At 36.0% G+C, this 20597-nt stretch overlaps 1 protein-coding gene across 1 annotated transcript in view; it reads left to right on the forward strand.

The window, feature by feature from the left end:
- ARHGEF10 (Rho guanine nucleotide exchange factor 10) overlaps positions 1–20597 on the forward strand; it is a 249456-nt gene that overhangs the window by 39253 nt on the left and 189606 nt on the right. Inside the window, exons 5-9 of the mRNA XM_007944435.1 lie at positions 450–605; positions 4921–5208; positions 8974–9040; positions 13740–13816; positions 16008–16064. Of these exons, the coding sequence (XP_007942626.1) occupies positions 450–605; positions 4921–5208; positions 8974–9040; positions 13740–13816; positions 16008–16064 (645 nt within the window). The remainder of the gene's footprint in view (positions 1–449; positions 606–4920; positions 5209–8973; positions 9041–13739; positions 13817–16007; positions 16065–20597) is intronic.

Genomic DNA, 20597 nt, shown 5'->3' on the forward strand with positions numbered 1-20597 from the left:
CTCGGAAGGAAGATGGGGCAATCTACTTCCGTAGTGATACTGCCTCGGAAACCCAAGGAGGGGTCGCTATGAGTCGGGTCCGACTCGACGGCACATCACAACAACATCAACAGTAAAATTTGACCTTTCCCAATTGATTTTTAATTATTTGTTATAATTAAAATGTGAAAAGTGGCTTTTTTCTCCTTTTCTGTCCTCACTCCCCCTTACAAAAAAAAAAAAAATTGTAATTTGTGGTACCTATTAAGAAAAAAATCAAGAACACTGGCAAAAGCCCTAACTGCATATGTTTTGCGCAGTAAAAAGCCTAACTGCGGTAAAATATATAGGAATTTAGTAAATGTCTTTGAGTATATCCTTGTCTTCTCTCTGTCTTTTTAGTACAATAATTTAAAAATTGTGCTAGCAATAAATGTTAACATTGTAATTTGTGTTATTTTTAACTTTAGAAAATGAAGTAAGATATGATACTAATAATAATGAAGAGGAGGAGGGAGAACAATTTGATTTTGACAGTGGAGATGAAATTCCAGAAGCAGATAGACAAGCACCATCTGACCCTGCTGCAAGTAATACAGTAACAAACGAAGAAGTTTCCAACACAGGTAAATCCTCAGAATGCCACCCAGTGGTCATTTATATTTAAGCACTCTTTCAGATGACTCACTGATTTTCCCCACATTATTACTCATTATTTCTGGGTGATGTAGCTGGTTAACACACCACTGGCTTCTTACCTAAAGGTTAGAGATTCCAGTCCACCAGAGGTGCCTCGGAAGAATGGCCTGACAATCTACTTCTGACAAATTAGCCCTTGAGAACTCAGTTCCACTCTGAAACACGTGGGGTTGCCATGATTCGGAAGTGACTCCACGGCATCTGAGTTGATTTTCCTTTCATTATTATTGCTTGATTTGAATATAAAAAGGAAAAATGGATTTCTAGAAGTGAGATATTTATGATTTTTTTTTCTGATATTAAATTTATAAATCATATATTAATGTCTTAATTTAAATTTTGGCTGATTTTTTTTTTTTTTGCTACTGTTTCCCATGGCTTTCAGTCTTATCTATCTAACTTTCTATTATAGGTTTCCCCTGCCATCCAAAAGCAGAGCATTCCTATGAAACTTTTTGTAAGCCTAAGTGGTGTAAAGAAAAGAAGCAATTACTATTAATTTATATGGGAAAAAAAATTTGACCATTCCCAGACCCAAAAAATAATCTACCAAATCACAGCAAAAAACACATAAAACCTAAAATAACACTAACATATAGTGTTCACAAACGCACAGTGGTGGTTTGATGCTGAGTGTAGTTCCTAGGGAAGGAGCTTGTCAAAACAACTCTGGCTGCTGGGCGTGTACACTGCCTCTTTAATGGCTCACTACAAGCCAAACGCTGAACACTAGCTTCACTTTTTGCCTTTTTTGTATAAACAAAAATCCTCTTCGGATTTCTTTTGGTTAGAAAAGACAAGTACTAAAGTTGATCTTTCTTAAAAGTGAAATGGCATAAAGCAAACTTTCGAAAAGCGGGGATACTTGCATTTATATTTTAGAGAGAAAAAGCATTGGTATTTTCTAAGAAAGACAGCCTCATCATTATACTATTATATTACATAATTTTTTTTCATTTTTAAAAAATGCGTTTTATTGAAATATAGTTTATGTACAGTGAAATACACAAAACTAAAGTGACATGGGTCAATGCATTTTTGTTTTCTTTTGCAGTGCTCCGTCTCCTCCCCTCCCACCCCTGGCAACCAACAAAGAAAGTTTCCCTCCACATATAAACCTTTCCTTGACCCTCCACAACAACGAACTAATACTATATTTGTCCTTCTGTGATTGACTTATTTCACTCAGCATAATGTCCTCCAAGTTCATCCATATTATGCAGTGTTTTGCAGACTCTACATTATTCTTTAGTGCTACATAGAATTCCATTATGTGTATGTACCATAGTTTGGTCATCCACTCTTCCACTATAAATCTTAGAGATAAGTCCCTTGCCAGATATGTAATTATCAGCAAATATAAATTTGTTGCTGTCATTTTTGTTATATGCTTTTACGTGGTATTGATTTCTTTGTTCCGTATAATTTTCTATGCTGAGCTTGTTTTGTTTATGAATCATGTTATCACTTCCTTCATTGCTATTGTTTTAGTATTTGCTGAATATTTATGCTGATCCTCTTTTTTTATGTGAAGGTTTATCATTTTTCTTTGAGGTTATCCTGTGATTTATAGTTTTCTTCCCAAGTTTAGAACAGTCTGTTCTATCTTGTAGTTGTCTTGACTTCCCTACCATCTAGAAGTTCTATAACAACACAGTTTTTTTCCCTCTTTTTGGTTTGTAGTTGTCCTCATTTGTCAATTGATGTCTCTGGTTCCCTGTTTACAATCTTATAGGCTTTCTTTACTTCCTTAGCTGGGTTGGTTTCTGGGTTATATCATCATGTGTGTTAATGGTTAGTTGTTGTTGCCTGTTGTTACTTCTCTGTCCAAAGGATTCCCTTTAGCATCTCTTGTAAGGTCGGTCTGGTTTTAACAAATTCCCTTAATTTCTGCTTATCTGGAAATGTCCTAATTTCACCATCATATTTGAGGGAGTTTTGCTGGGTAATTATTCTTGTTTGGTAATTTTTCTGTTTCAGTGTTTTATATATACCATCCCATTGTCTTCTCGCCTGCATGGTTTCTGTCGAGAAATCCAAGCTTAGTCTTATTGGTTGCCCCTTGTAGGTAACTTTTCGATTTTCCTGTGCTGCTCTCATGATTCTTTCTTTGTCTTTGGTTTTGGTAAGTTTGATGATGATATGTCTGGGTGATTTTCTTTCGGGGTTTATCCTGTTTGGGCTTTGTTGGACTTCTTGAATGGATGTATTCTTATCTTTCATCATACCGGGAAAATTCTCTTCCTACAAATCTTCAACAATTTTCTCTGTGGTTTTACTTATCTCTTCCTGTTCTGGAATTCTGATTACACATAAGTTATTCCTTTTGATGGCATCCCACGTGAACCTTAGGCTTTCTTCATTTTGTTTTGATCTTTTTTCTGATCGATTCCTTTCCAAAGAAGTGTTCAGGTATTTGCCTTCAGTCTCCCTAATTCTGTCTTCCATTGATTCAATTCTGCTCTTTTGTCCATTCAAAGTCTTATCTAGTTCTGAAAATTTAGTATTAATTTTCTGGATTTCTGTGTGTAGATTTTGTATCATTTCTAATTTTTCATTCATTTTGTCATTTTGTTCTTGTATTGTCTTTCAAAATTGTTCTAGGGCTTTCTCTGTGTTTTCCTTGATCTGTCTCTCCATTTGTTGAACATACCTAAATATAATTCTTTTCAATTCCTTAACAGGGAGTTCCAATGCTGCGTCTTCCTCAGGGATGTGTTTTGGGTCTGTATCCTGGTCCCTTTTTTCTCCTGCTTTGTCTTGTTTCTTTGTGGACTGTGATGCTCTGTTGTCTCCAAGGCATTGTGACGTTTTTGTGTTTATATTTAATTGGTGATTATATGTTGGAGTGACATGCCCATGATTTTTGTTTTCTTCGTATATTATCTATGTAAGCAGGGTACTGTGCTCCTCTGTTCACTAGTTCACAGCACTTAAACACCTACCACATGTCTCCTTTCCTGTTGTCAGCCTTTTGTATGTCTCTGCCAAACTTGGCAAACAGAGCCTCTTCGTAAGTCCCTGGAATCTGAATGAGAATGCTATCACTTTAAAATCCAAAATGGTTGCCACTTGTAAAGGTTCAAAATGGCTGCGCCCTTGGTCACTTGAAATATCCAAAATGGCAACCGCTTGTAAACATTAAAAATGGCTGTTCCCTCAGTCACTTTAAATATCCAAAATGGCTGCCACTTATAAACATTCAAAATGGCTTTGCCCTTGGTCACTTTTAAATATCCAAAATGGCTGCCACGTGTAAACAATCAAAATGGCTGCACCCTCCGAACAGCGGAAAATCAACAGCTCAGGTTTGTCTCCCTCTTTGATGTTTCCCTTCCTAGCCATAGGCCACCAGCACAGTTGCCCCTGAAGCCCTTGGTGACCAGGGCTGATCTTTAGGTCAATTCTCAGGTCCCAACACCACTTGGAAATATTCAGGCTGTTGGTCCTGTCAGAGTAGTTGACAGTCCGCAGCTCTGTCCATCTCTGTACTCACTGTTTTTCAAGTTTTTTATTAGTTGTTGCCTAACCCACTTGTGTATAGTTCCTTTCAAAGCTCAGGGCTCCAGTATTATCTTCTGTATCTCTGTCAATTAGTTTTTCTTTTCTTTGTTGAAGAGGGTCTGTGTCACTTGTCTGCCTATTCCTCCATCTTACTGGAAGTGTTCCTATATTGCATAAAATATTTTTAAATAATGCTATTTAAAATGAATTAAAGTCAAACGTTTATTTTTTATTGTTTAAGTCTGGAGGTAGATTTGATTACTTTCTCCTTTGATTCCCATGGGCACTAGACTAGATGGACTGGTTAGACTAAAACTACAGTACTAGGACCAAAAGGAATTTTTTCTCTCCATAACAAAAACCTCTGGTATATTTAATGACGCTGGTATTTCTTTTTTGGCAGCTTATAACTTATTTATCTTGTTAGATAAGCAGTCTCAGGAGCTTCTAAGCCATATATATTTCACCTGCTCAGAAAGGTTGCATTGATCCCCCTGATTCCCATACGTTTTTCTGTTCCTGAAAGTAATGTGGGCAACACCCTCCAACCAGTATGATGAGCAGCCACACGTACGCACCTGCAGTCTGCACATCTCTAGGGAGTCTTAACTTTAGAGTGGAGGAGTTCAGTGGGAAGTTTCACCACTTTATTTTTGCATCTACCCCTAGGATCGAGTGTAAGACATGCTTTTGATGACTGTGTTTGTTTGCTAACAAGTCTTCTTTTCCATCCTTCAGGAGGACAAAATGGAACTGGAACAGAAACAATCGTATCAGTAGAGCCCATTAAACTTACAATACCAACTAAAGTGAATCCCTATTCTGTCATTGACATCACACCATTCCAGGAAGATCAAGCCGTGACTCCAGAACCAAATGCTGAGGAAGAAAGCTTGGGCCTCCATGTGCCCAGTGGGTATTCTGTTCCTGTGCCTTGTGGCTATGCAGTACCTTCAAACCTGCCTTTGATATTGCCAGCCTACTCCAGTCCAGTTATTATTCGCACTGTTTCTGTGGATGAAGAAGGTACTGTTTTGTTTTGTTTTTTCTTTGCACAATGAGAAATGATATATTTTTTAGTAAAATCTGTGCTTAATTTTTCCCCTACCCTAATCATTGTAGTTGTTGTTATGTGCCTTTGAGTTGTCTCTGACTCTTAGTGACCTTATGTATGACAGAACGAAACACTACTCGGTCTTGTGCCAGCCTCACGATCCCTACTATACTTGAGCCGTGATCCCTAATATACCTGAGCCCATCGTTGCAGCCACTGTGTCAATCCATCTCATTGAGGGCCTTCCCCTCTTTTGTTGACCCTCTACTTTACCATGCATGACATCCTTCTCCAGAGAATGGTCCCTTCTGATAACATGACTAAGGCAGATGAGATGAAGTCTGGCCATTCTTACTTCCAAGGGCCTTTCCATCTAGTCATTAGATGCTTGTTTTTAAAGTTGAAAAATGAGCCCAGAATAATTTTCTCTATGAGAGGAACATAATTAAGGAAAGAAAGCAGAGTCTATTTTTGGGGAAATTTTGAAGTAATGTCTACTCTCAAATATATTACCGTATAATATTAGGGCAGAATTATATGAACTATACTCCAGTTCCATGCCTCCCTTTCCTACAACTGCTCATAAGAACTTATCCATTTCTTTTGGCATTTATTATTCTAAATTACATAAGAACTTATCCATTTCTTTTGGCATTTATTATTCTAAATTACAGTTTATCACTTATTCTAAATGATAGAGCTTTTTTTTTTTAAAAAAAAAGATGTCTAAAATCATCTATAAATCTGAAAAATATGAATTTCTTGAGGTCAGAGTATGTGTCTAGCTATTTTCATTAATGGGAATTGAGGGGAATAAGAATAGGGAAGGAAAGGAGAAAGACATCGAAAACTCTCTCTGCCTTTCTGTCTGATATGCTCTCATTCAGGGAGACCTGGAAGATGGATTCTGAGCACATTGAGAAACTACTAGTAGAGCCTTGATCTGTGAGGATCAGAAGCTTCTTTAGGGGAAAACCAGCTACACATTGCTAAGAGAAGTAAAGAGAATTTTTGTTTCTTGATTAAGCTAGCATGATCTCTCCAATATCACATAGCTAACAGTAATAAATTTAGAGCAAATTAGAAAGAAAGCTGTCCTGAAGTCCAGGGACCCATGGTGAAGATGAATGCAAGAGCCAGGAGCAATAGTGCCATCAACCACCTGTGTGACATTTGGCCCATCACTTAACCTCTTGGAGACTCAATTCTCATAGCTCTATAAGAAAGGTGTTGGTTTAAATAGTCATTTCTTTCACTTCTACTTGGTGAAAAAGGAACCAACTTGTACCTTAGAATGACTCAGTTTTAAAAAACTGTTTTCTGTTATGTTTAACACTTGCTAACATTGTTTAAGTCAATGAGTGACACAAGCAGTTTAGTGTTCAGTAGCTAACTAATATGTTAGTGGTTTGAGTCTACTCGGAGATACGGCAGAAAAAAGGCCTGTGAATCTACTTCTAAAAAGTAGCCATTGAAAACTCCAAGGAGTACAGTTCTTCTCTGACACATGTGGGGCTCCCTGAGTTGGAATTGACTCACAGCAGCTGGCTTGGTTTACTGCTATTTAAGCTTTGGCTGTTTTTACAGAGATTTATTTTTGGGGTTTTAAAAAATAGTGTGAAAGTTAGCCATTCCTGTTACTGAAGATTGAGAGTCTGAGTTCTACTGTCAGGTGCTACCATCACTATTTCAGGTCCAGTCTTTAAGAGAGCAGTAAAGGTTTCAAGTGTTGAACCTGTGAGTACATATTGAATGAAAATACTATTCTTCCTTTAAAAACTCAAAGTTTGTTCTATTAAGAATTGACCCAATAAAGATATCTTGGGTTAGTCTTTCCTTTTCTCTCCTAAATACATTCTCCTGTTATCTTTCCCAGGACACACCACAAGGAATTTCCCAAGTATATGTAATGTTTTTCTAATGGAACACTTGAGGAGAATGGCCTCTTACATATATAATTTATATTTTGGTGAAAATTTCAATAAAAGGATTATTTCCTTCCAGTTTAATAACAAATGAGAAAAAATCAAGTAAATCTTGATTTTGTATTTTGGAAGCCACAGAAAGTTTTTAGGGTAGATGTTTTCTTGTTGTAATTGGCAGTCATCCTGGGAATTTACCACGATCAACAATACAGTTCTTATTCAGTAGCCTTACAGAGCAAGAACAATCTAAAAATAATGAAGTGTGGATTATGGAGATTTTGTGCTTAATGAAAGTACATTTACTAGGGCCTCAGGCACTTGACTGCTAACCAGAAGGCTGGCAGTTCAAACCCACCAGGCACTCCTCGGAAGGAAAGTTGGGCAATCTACTTCCATAGTGATACTGCCTGGGAAACCCAAGGAGGGGTCGCTATGAGTCAGGTCTGATTCAATGGCACATAACAACAACAACAACAACATTCTTAAATAATGTGGTTATTTTAAAATATTTACCATTATCTAAAGTCATATTTTTAAATAATTTAGCACTTTATTAAAATAATTTGCTTTTTATTGCTGTCAACCTAGAGCCATTAAGAAGCCTATATTATAATAGACACTATTGTGAGGCTTATTATAGGAACAAGGGTGTCTATATTTTTGGTCCTTTCAAGAGAAATGAGTACACCTATCTCTTGCCTGAGGCGGTAGAGAAAGCAAGGTTTTTGGCATTAGGCCTGGGTTCAAATTCTAGATCTGCAGCTTTCTACCTAGATGACATTGGGCAGTTTGTTAACTTCATTTTTCCTATGTTATCTTCACTTTGCAATGGGAAAGGCTTGTAGCTGAAATTCCCAATGAGTATATTCACCTTCTTCCTTATCAAATGTCTTCTATTCTGGCTGGCAGACATTAAATCTTGGTGAATTTTGTTTGTTGAAATGTGGAGCACACAATGAGAATAATTTTCTGGGAAGGTGCATACTATGAGAAAACAGATGGGGTGTGCATTTTAAGGATAGAAAGCAACGTAATACAAACCCACCTGTGCTTTTGACCCATGCTGAAGGGAAAAATAATTCACTGTGTAAAGTTTGTTTGATTTCAATCAACATTTTCTGTCTTCTGCAACTTTGTGGAATATTTTCGTCATTTTTGGTCATTTTCACTGTTCTTTGAGGCACTGTAGTATGGTGGGAATAGCAAATTTTGAAGCTGGGTGGATTTGACTTCAAATCCTGACAGTGCTTCTGGTCTGACATGTGACCTAACTTTTTTCCTGAGCTCATCACTAATCTTGGTAAGCCAAGAACATAATGGGAGAAAAACACCAGACTTGGCATATATGAAATTTTGTATGTGTGTGTGTGTAGCTGTATGTGTGTGAGTATGTATATGTGTGTATAAAGGTTTGGCTTCAAACATCACAAACTTTACTATTTTTCCCTTAAAATATTTTGAGGGTACCATATGTACATACTTTTATTTAAATCACAATTGTGAATTTCCATGAAAACCCAAGAAATAAGAGTTAATATTATTTTTAAATGTAGTTTTATTTATCTGGGTACCTGTTGTGTTTTGTTTCTGATTCTTCTATAAAATCTTTGGGTATCACTTTTTATTCTACCCAGTTTTGAATACATTTTATTTAAAAGTTAAACATTTTTAATATATCAGTTAATAAGCTTTATGCTAACATAAGCCCATTGCTGATTAGAAAAGAAAATATGAAATTATTTTAAGGCTAAAATCCACTTCATGAGCATTTTTGTTAAGCTTAGAACCAATATCAGTTTTTTTCTTTCCTAGCAGAAACACAGGAAGTAGCAGAAGATAGCCAATTTAATTCTTTAAGTTCTGAGGATCCACCAAACAGGTATCTTCATTAATTTTACAAATATGTTCTGAATTCATGACTTTTTTTTCTTGAATTGTTGACTACAAATAATGTTAATGTGCTCTCCTATCCTTCCATGTGTTTAAATTGTCAGCTCCTCACCTGTTTTCAAGTAGTGTTGACTGTTCCTAGGTCTTTATTTCCTGCATAAATGTCTCTTTCAAGTTCCACTGTCTGGTCCTAGTCTAACTTTTTGTCTATTTGCTTGCCATACTGTCTTCTATATATTCTGTCTTCTAGCCCAGTGTTCCTGAAATTGTGTTCCACTGAACATCAGTGCTCTCCAAAATATTATTATCATTCTGTGTAGAAAAAGAGAAGTATGAATCCATGTGTGTGTTAGGCTGGGTTCTCTAGAGAAGTAAAGCTTACATATACATACAGAGAAAAAAAAATTATCTTAGGAATATGGCTCCCACACTTATAGAAGCTGGCAAGTCCCAAGTTCTTGGATCAAACATCAAGCTGGAGGCTTTTTGTGACTCACACAGCTGCAGGGGCTGACGAGCTCAAGGTTGGCAGGCAGTGTACCAGCTGTTGACTCTAACAAATGACAAATCAAAGATCTCCACGCCAAATGGTGGATTGTTTGCTCACAGACAGTTGTAGGCAGCACAACAGGATCCTGATCCACAGAAGAGTGTCTCTTTTCCCAGGATGTCCATAAATTTATTGGAAGCAGGCCACACCCCTAGGGAAACTCCCTTTCAATGGATTGGCGGTTCAAAACATGTATATCCGATCTCATCATGGAAATAACCACATCACAATTGCTTAAACCATACAGAATTGTGGTCTAGCCAAGTTGACACACAGCTTCAGCTATCACAATGTGTGATAGAATTGGAAGATCCCACCTTTCTCTTAACTTCTTGTGGACATGCACAGCATGTGCATAAGCATAATAAATGTTTGAGAATCCTTTGGTTGAAAAAAAAAAAAAGCTTAGTTTTTTTTTTAATCTAGAATTTTCCAAACTTTTTTTTTTTATAGAATCTTTGTTTTGTGCCTCTTTGCCTTTACAGCTCCTATTTCATCTGCTTGAAATGTCCAGGAATTCCATGTACCAGGGGAACCTCTATTTATCCTTGAACACTCAGCTTAAATGCTTCTTTTCCATAAAGGTCCTCTTTTGTATTGCCAGAACCATTTATTCATCCCTGCACTGTAATTCATTGCTTTGTACTATCACTCTATTTTCTATATCTATATAGGACAAAGGAGCTCTGGTAGCATAGTGCCTAAGGCACTTGCCTGCTAACCAGAAGGCTGGCGGTTCAAACCCACCAGCCACTCCTTGGAAGGAAGGTTGGGCAATCTACTTCTGTAGTGATACTGCCTCGGAAACCCAAGGAGGGGTCGCTGTGAATTGGGGCCGACTCTACGGCACATAACAACAACAACAACATATAGGACAAAGATCAGGTTTTATTAAATCTTAGAATATTTACCACCTAGCATGACAGTGGGCTTAGTGCATAGAAGGTATGTTTATTTTTGCCATTTGCCAAACATCAAACATTTGTTGAGTGTTTACCATGTGCAAAGCATCCAGAATAGAAAAGTGAGTAAAGCCAACCATAATGCCATTACACATCTCATAATTCTGGTGGGGCAGAAAGATAGTAATCAAACAGCCACAGTACTGAATAGACAATCACATTTCTTGCTCTGAAAGAAAGGAATGTGGCTCCATGAGAGCCTATAACAAAGAGACCTGGCCTAGACAGAAATGTCAAAAACACAAATTTTCAGTAAATAAATAAATGAACAAATGCATTTCTCTAGATTATCACTCTATAGTGATACTGCCTCGGAAACCCAAGGAGGGGTCGCTATGAGTCGGGGCCGACTCGACAGCAAACAACAGCAACAACACAACAACATCACTCTATAGTTTTTAACTGTTCTTCTTATCCCTCTCTTCAACCTAATTTTCTTTTCCAGCTTCATTTCCCTTGACTTCCTTACAATGTACTTTTCTTCAGACCTGTGGACTTTGTTTCTTGCTCCTGTGGCTTTGCTGATGCACTTTTATCTATCTAGATTGTCATCTGCTTAATCTCTTACCTACTGGTATTTCAAAGCCCATTTCAAATTCTACGTCATCTGTGAAATCTTGTCTGCATGCTACAGAAGGAAGTGACCTTTTCCCCTCTGCAAGGGGGAAAATACTTGCTTTTTATCTGCAGAGTGACTGCAGAACTGATTGCATTGCCCTCCACACACAATTTCATGAAGGAGTTGGCCCAGGTGGTTGGGATGATACCACCCCTGAAGGCTCAGGGTTTTCAATGCCTGTGTCATCTTGGACACATCAAGAAAAGCCTTCCATTTTAGTAAGCAAATGGATTAGCAGGGTATTTCCATTTACACATGCAGGGAATCTGCAAAGCAGAGAGGAGATGATAAAAAGAGTTACTTTATTTTTAAGCATCAAGATGTATCAGTTACAGTTAGGCAGGAATTCTTTGCCAAAGTCATTTTTTTCCTTTCAGTTACTAAGGCTAGCCTTTTAAAAGTATTTGTTACATGAATTCTTCTAAAAATGCATGGGTTATCTAGGGAAAAGTATTCATGTAATAAGAATTTTCTATTTAATTTAACTATAGAATTATTTCACAAAGTATATCTACCCAAGACTATTAGAAATCACAATCTATTAAATATTGGTGCATGAGATCTTATTATTCAGTGTGAATAGCGCAATTCCTTTACAAGAAAAGAACATAACTGAAGTGAAAGGATAACTCAAATAATTTTCAAAAGTCTGAAAAATATTCAGGAATAATTTAAGATTCTGTACAAATGTGAAACATATTTATTTCAGGTTTTCTTTTATTTTTTTAGTATAATTTAAAACTTAAGAAGTACAAGAATATTTCTTTCTGTGGTAAATTCTCCAACTAAATACAGGAAATAGATTTTAATTTTTACACAAATCCACAATACAACACATTATGTCACACTTCCTTGAATATCTAAAGTGTCCATTATCTGGAAATTTTCAAGATTGTGTGATTTTTCTTTATTGCCATTTTGCAAATGTTTCATTATTCATTAGAATGTTTAGCAAATAATGAAATGATAAAAGAATCTACTGCAGTGACACTCATTGTCTCTGTCTCTTACTCTGAAGATGTTGCATTGTGTTGCCACTTAATTTTATATTAATGATTCTTTTTTCCATATATAAATGTTTCAGAAATTTCCGTATTTATCTGTAGATGCTTGTTCTATTTCCAATCTCTTTTCCTTCCAATTCTTTTGTGTGTGTGTGTGTTACTGCTGAGTTTATAAAATGTCTTGAGTAATGCAAGCCTCATTCAGTCAGAGGTTTTTTCTGTTTTTCTGTTTTCTGTTTCCTTGGAAGGAAGGTTGGGCGATCTACTTCCATAGTGATACCGCCTTGGAAACCCAAGGAGGGGTCACTATGAGTTGGGTTTGACTCGACAGCACATAACAACAACAGTGGTATAGTGGATAAAGCACTTGGCTGCTTACTAGGTCATCGGTTCAAACCCATGAGCCATTCTGCAGAAGGAAAATGAGGCAATCTGTTTCCATAAAGATTTACAGCCTCAGAAACCCATTGGGGGTTGCTATGAGTTGGAATCGACTCGACAGCAATGAGTTTGGGGTTTTTGTTTTTTTTTGTATATTCATATTTAAGGAACACTGGTGGCACAGTGGTTAAGTGTTTGGCTGCTCACTGAAAGGTTGGTGGTTAGAACCCATCAGCTGTTCTGTGGGAGAAAGATGTCGAAATCTGTTTTCTTAAAGATTACAGTCTTGGAAACGCTCTGGGATAATTCTACTCTGTCCTATAGGGTTGCTGTGAGTTAGAATTGACTCAATGGCAGTGGGTTAGGGTTTTGTTTGTATTACTAAGAACTATGACTGTCACAGAGATGGACCTCAATAAGTATTTGTTAAATGAATCTGATCTTGTCATTCTTCTGAATCAAGCTTCCCTTTGTCTACAGATTAAAACCCAAATCTCTTGACATTTTGTGCAAGACTCTTTATGATCTGGCCTCCATTATGAACATAGCACCAGTTGAGTAATTGCCATTTAAAATTTTTGTTTGTTTTAGGTCTTTACTACCATTAGCCTGTAACTAGAACCCAAGAGGCCTATAACTTACTTTTCGCTAGACCCCAGCACCTTGTGTGGCATAAAATAGGAATCAAAAAGTTCTGATAAGAGAAAATAGAAGAAAATTTAGACCTTTTGTAAGCAGGGCTATGTTTAAATTCCTGTCATGCTAGATACTGAGCTATACATATGGTGGCCATTCAGAAGCACTTACGTATAGTTATGAGTGAAATTAGAATTTAGTATTTTTTATAATAACCTCTGGAAAAATATGCAATTTTCAGGCATAGTATATATGAACATTGAAATGTATACACATAACACACTTAGTAAAACCTGCAAAAACCAGAACCTGTTAGAGAAGGAAACCTCAAAACTAAAATGAGGTAAGGTTCTTAATAGATAGTAATAACACAATAAACACCCTGTCAAAGGGGAAAAGCTTGTGAAACCCAGAAAAAAAAGGCAGTGGCATTGAGTTCTGTCTCTCAGAGTTTTCACTGTACTTTGGGGGCATTGAGCAACCTAACGACTGGAATGTTTGTCAGTATTCTGACTCTATGGTTTGTTTCCCTTAAGTGAAGATCAAGTCAATAAAGAAGACAGTGCCTTGGCCCGATGGGTTGCAGATCCTGCCAATACAGCATGGATGGAGAGTAAGTACCACCGACGACCAGATGTCCTGATGGACCATCACCTGAATCCTCAGCAAGCTGTGTATAAACCTGTGCCCACAGAGTGATACTGTGTTTTTTCTTTCTTTTTTTGCCAGGCTGTTTTCACTATTCTTATGTATTATTAGATCTGAACCTCTTAAAATATATTCATTTACTTAAAATATTGATAAAAGCTGATTATGTAAATATTTTTCCAGAGCTTTATGAAATTGTTCATATTATCTTAGCATTATCCATCCAAGCACAGAACCCTTCTTGATTATTTCATTCTGGTACAGATTTTGTTTTCATTATGAAAGTTATAGATTGGGGAATGACACTTTGACTGCCAGCTCACAATCAGTGAGTCATTACTGAAACGTTAATAAAGTATTCTTTCTTGCTATTCCCCAATGAGGTGATCTTTAATGGTGCCATTTTTGAAAGGATAGGGTGTGGTTGGTTAAGCCAACCCAATGACCAGAGGATGTAACAAATCTTCTATTCCATGTGTGGTTTTAAAACCTAAAAATATTTTTAAATAGATTTCATTATTTTGAATTTTTAAAGGAAAAGTAAAGATTACTTTCCTAATTACCCCTTTTATTACCTACTGACTCACTAATCTCTGTGTAGTTGTATGATTGACTTACAAGGTAGAACCATCTTAGTTATCTCCTAATCATTGAATTATCTCATGGAATGGTTCATTATGATTTTAATTATAGCATTGTCAAAACAAAGAACTAAGTTTAATTAGATGATTCTGCTAAGGGGCCATTAAATGGGGATCATTAGAAGATTAAATTATTGACTTGTTATTCCCTAGCAATTGTATTTCTAATGCAATATTTGTCTGAATTTCTTCTATTATTCATTTTTATTATCCATATAACAGTTAATTAGAATAACTACATTTGAAAGTAAACTCTGTACACTAGCAGTCCTTCAACATTATCTAATAGGATTAGAAACACTATTATTACACTTAATAAAGATTATTAAAAGAAAGTAATCTCTATAATGTGAGGGCTTAACAGCATTAAAAGAGTATAGGACTCTTCTTAAATTTTCATGTCTTACCCCTGGTGATAGGAGCTCTGGTAGCATAGTGCCTAAAGCACTTGACTGCTAACCAGAAGGCCGGCGGTTCAAACCCACCAGCCACTCCTTGGAAGGAAGGTTGGGCAATCCTACTTCCGTAGTGATACTGCTTCAGAAACCCAAGGAGGGGTCGCTATGAGTCGGGGCTGAGTCGACACCAAATAACAACAACCACCACCCCTGGTGACATGGGAATAGTAACAATGGCTAGATGTCAACACATGTTAAGTTTGTTTATCTCATTTTCCTTTGTTGTTTAATAATCAGTTGCTTTGTGGTTTTCAGTATAATAAGTAACACATGATAGTTTGGAGATTCAACTATGGCAAGGATAGCACCAATAAACGAGTATTTTGTAAAGTTTATGCAAAAGAGCTTTTTAAGAAACTGATTTTCTAAAACACATAACTCACAAATATTAAAATAAAAATTCAAATTTTATTGCTAATCTACTGTATAATTATCTTATTCAATGTATTCTGAATATTTTGCTGATGGGACTTCTTCTCTCCTATTTTTCTGTTTTTAAGAAAACCTGTTTCAATTTCATGGGACACTAATGTCCCACATAATACGGTTTGATAAAGTTTATCCTAATAGTTGAACCTTTTATACTTGCATGTGACTACTTCTCATATCTAGTCATTGCTTTCCTTTGGTGGTTTCCCATTTGTGCAGCATCAATTGGGCTCTTTCTCCATTTCTGAAACTCTGTGTGGCCCCTTTGTATTCTTTGTGACACACACACTAACTTCATACACTTAAAAATGTTTAAAAAAGAAACATATAAATATGTATAATTGAGCACATTATAATAGAATAAAATTGGCCTGAAAAACAGTAACAACCACCTGTTGGTGATATTTTACAGCTGGTACAATTAGAGTGATAGCCTTCATTCCCCCAATGAAATACTATAGCCTGAAAATTATGTTTATGCTTTGGTAAACTACCATTAATTATCCACACAAGCTTTTTGAATAGTGATAATGTTATTAGTCTTAGGAGATAATTGCCCTATAAAATTTAAATTAAACTGGATTAGAATTAGTCAATGTTTTAAAGTTTCCCTCTCCTTTTATTTCAGATCCAGAAGAGGCAATTTATGATGATGTTCCAAGAGAAAATTCAGACTCGGAACCAGGTTTGATTTAGTGTAAAATTGAATTTTAGAAGATTCAGTTTAGCAATTTTTCCTTATTGGTGTAGAAAAAAAAAAAAGATAACCTTTTAGTGTGTGTGATTACTAGATGCACAGCCTAACCTATATGTTTTCTATGTTCATGTTATTTTAACATATTTTATAGTGGCTTAGTCATAAGATGTGGTAGGATATTGGTGTGTATGCACACATATGTGTGTACATTTATATTTACAATATTTGAAATGTCAAGAAAAAGACTTCATACTGAAAAACTTTAACATCAGGATCTTATTCCGTGTTCTAATTTCAAGCTAGCCACTTATCCTCTCCAGCCTTAGTTTTCTTAGCTGAAAAATGGGGAGTAAAATCCATTGGTTACATAACTAATAATATAACCTGGAAACCCTTCTCCCACAAATATGCAGAAATGTGGCATAAAATATAATGACTCTTTGAAATATAATGCTGGAAATGAAGAGGTAAATGGAAACCATAAAATTAAATTAGTAAGCTAATGTTGCCATGACCCTGGTTGTGGGTGAGGGTGGAGGGTAGTCAAGCTCAGTAATTTAGGAGCTGTAATTTTTTATGCTTAATCAGAAGTTAGAAGTAAGACCTAGGATTGCACCAGGAAAGGAAGAAGAACTGAGAGACCCCTGAATAAAATTGAGACCTTCCAATAGCTGCTTCCTCAGTGAAGGATAGACTAGAAACACATGCACCCCTTGGCACAACTTCACAAAACAGAGAGAAAAACTAATGAATTACAGATAAATGCCAGGAAAGTATCCCAAAGAGCAGAAAGAGTTAAAGATACAGAAAATACAAAAGAAAAAGTAAGAAGTACAGGATGAGATGTTCAAATGTTTATCTAATAAATGATAAAGAGGAGAAAATAGAAGGAAAAATTAAAATTCAAAGAAATAATTACTAAGAGTTTTCCAGAATTAAAGAAAGATATGCATCCTCTGTTTCTAAAAACAAACATTCAAAACAGCATTAATTAAGAATGTTTTATACCTAGGGCCATAGAATGGAAACTGCAGAACACTAAATCCACAGTAAGAATTTTAACAGAAAGAAGAGCAAAAATACAGATTACCTAGACAGGAACTACAATTAGGAAAATGAGAACAGACTTACCAATAGGCCAGAAGAAAGTGGAAAAATACTTTCCAATTACTGAAGGAAAATAGCTATTTCTACTTAGATTTCTAAACAGTCAGATTATAACCCTTTCAAAAGAGATAAATTGAGGCAATATCAGACCAAGATTGTTTTATTTAAAGAAATATTTATGGTTGTACTTTAAAAGAAAGGGATGGGATACAAGAAAAAATAGTGTGAAAATAAACTGATAAATATGTGAACAAATCTAGACAAGCATTGATGACTAAAACAACTAAAAGTAATATTCTATTTCAACAGTATATGTGTAGCATGGAACAGTTTTATTATTAAACAATGTATGTGCAGTGGAAGGAAATGATTCACTTTAAACAATCTAAAGGCTATGTATTTTTCAGGAGAAGGGTGTGGGTTTTTTTTTTTTTTTTTGGTTGTTTATTTATTTTTTTATTGTTATCCTAGGTCAAATCTGCATTTTATGGGTAACCATTAAAAGAACAGAAATAGATTATTTAACTTCTTATTTAATTATTTAAACAGTAGGTTAAATAATCTATTTGTGTTGTTGTTATGTGCCATCGAGTTGGACCCGACTCATAGTGACCCCTCCTTGGATTTCTGAGGTGGTATCACTATGGAAGTAGATTGCCCAACCTTCTTTAGAAGTTAAATACTCTATTTCTGTTCTTTTAGTGGTTACCAGTAGGAAGAGCTCTGGTGACATAGTGCCTAAAGCATTTGACTGCTAACTAGAAGCTAGGCAGTTCAAATCCACCAGCCACTCTGTGGAAGGAAGATTGGGCAATCTACTTTCATAAAGATTTACCACCTTGGAAACCTAAAGGGGCTTGCTATGAATTGGAATTGGCTCGATGGCAGTGAGGCTTTTTTTTTTTTTTTCGTTAAAGCAGTAGGACAAAACCCACTTCAATGGAAAATGAGAATAAGTTAGAGAAGAATAGAAACAATATGAAATAATATGCAAACATAATCCAGATATGTTGTTACTTGTAATAAATGTAAACTGGGTCATACTTGCCAATAAAAGAGATTCTCAGATTGGATAAAATAGCAAAGCTATCCATATGCTCTTAGAAGAAATAAAGTAACATAAAATGATACATAAAATTTTTAAGTAAATGATAGAAAAAGAAATAGAAGGCCAATTCTAACCCAAATGGAGTCCATATATATAAAATAATATCATATTAAATGTTAAATTATGAAGCATTATTAGGTATAACGTGAATGATGATAAAAGGAATAAAGAATATGTATCTTCCTGAGGAAGATATATGAAAGTTTTAAACTTGTGTATACATAATTGTACATAATTGTAGTGGGAGATTTTAACAGAGCTCTCTGAAATATTGATGGATATCAGATACAAAATTAGTAAACTACAGAAGATTAAAATGGCACAGCTGTATGATTGATGTAAAGGACATATATGGAACCCTGATTCTAATAGTTTCAGAATACATAACTAAATAGTATGCCCTAAAGCATAGTACCTAAGGCACTTGAATGCTTACCATAAGGCTGGCGGTTCAAACCCATCAGTCACTCCTCAGAAGGAAGGTTGGTCAATCTACTTCCATAGAGATACTGCCTTGAAAACCCAAGAAGGGGTCTGACTCAATGGAAAATAACAACAACAAAAGGAAATATTAATAAATGCAAAAGATGTGATATTCAAGTCTCATCCTCAGATAACAATCCAATAAAATTATTACAAAAAATAAATAAAATTACTTGGAAATTAAAGCCATACTACTATATAATCCATGGTCAAGAATGAAAACTAAAAATATTTTGACTTGAATAATAATGAAAACATTACATAAAAATATATAGGATGGATTTAAAATAATAATTAAAGAATTATAGACATAATGGCATGTGTTAAAAAAGAAGATTGAAAGATAATGAGCCTAGATCTCAAAACCTACTCTTCAGCCACAGTAGTCAAAACTGCCTGGTATTGGTACAACGACAGACACATAGAGCAATGGAATAGAATTGAGAACCCAGAAACAGATCCTGTTCTGGTTACCTAGTGCTGCTTTGACAGGAATATACCACAAATGGGATGGCCTTAACAGACAGGAGTTTATTCTTACAATTTAGAGGCTTTAAGTGCAAGTTCAAAGTACCAGGCTGTAGGGGCTAGATGAAAGCCCCCTCAACCTTGGGATTCAGCTCTGCCTCCTGCTTCCAGCCCACTGGAACTAGAGGCTTTTTCTTCACTCAGATAACTGCTGGCTGCTGAGACTGACAAACCCAAGATTGACAAGTAAAAAGGCACAGCCTGATGTTACCAAACCACATGGCAGGCCATTAACTTAAGTCTATTGTAAGTCCCAAGGTCGGCAGAGCATGGCAGACTGCTGAAAAATGACATGGCTACATGTATGGTCCAAACATGTCATAAACTCAAGACTATCCCCAAGGCTTTTCCTTATATACAGGAAGCAGACCACATTCCTGATTACCAGTCTCATCATGGGGAATACTACATCCAGCTGCCCAGCCAATCAACCAGGCCCAGCCAAGTTGGCACACAAATTGAACTACCACAGATCCATTGACGTATGGTCAACCGATCTTTGATAAAAGGCTGAAATCCATTAAATGGACAAGAGATTGTCTGTTTAACAAATGGTGCTGGCAAAACTGGATATCCATTCACAGAAAATTGAAACAAGATCTGTACCTCACACCATACACAAAAACTAATTCCAGATAGATCAAAGACTTAAATGTGAAAACCTAAAACTATAAAATTCCTCAAAAAAAGGGGGGGTGGCAAATTTAGGGGTCCACTATCAAGCATAACCCAAAATGTGCAAACAGCAGAAGATAAACTAGATGAATGAGTCCTTCTAAAAGATAAATTTTTATGTGCTTCCAAAGATTTCTTCAAAAGAGTAAAAAGAGAATCTACAGATTGGGAAAAAAAATATTTGTCAACAACATATCTGACAAAGGACTTATCTCTCAAATTTATAGAAAACTCTAACACCTCAGCACAAAAGCACAAATAATCCAAATGAAAAATGGGGAGAAGAAATGAATAGACACTTCACCAAAGAGGATATTCAGGTGACCAGCAAACACATGAAGAAATGTTCATAATCTTAGCCATTCTCACTGCCGTCAAGTTGGATCTGACTCATAGTGACCCCTACTTGGGTTTCTGAGACAGTATCACAATTAACTTGAAGGAGCTCTGGTATCATAGGGCCTAAGGCACTTGAATGCTAACCAGAAGGCTGGCAGTTCAAACCCACCAGCCACTCCTCAGAAGGAAGATGAGGCAATCTACTTCCATAGTGATACTGCCTCGGAAACCCAAGGAGGGGTTGCTATGAGTCAAGTCCGACTTGACGGCACATAACAACA

This window comes from Orycteropus afer, unplaced genomic scaffold, assembly GCF_000298275.1.
Source record: "Orycteropus afer afer isolate SDZICR_OR568_19922 unplaced genomic scaffold, OryAfe1.0 scaffold00125, whole genome shotgun sequence".
Lineage (NCBI taxonomy): Eukaryota > Metazoa > Chordata > Mammalia > Tubulidentata > Orycteropodidae > Orycteropus > Orycteropus afer.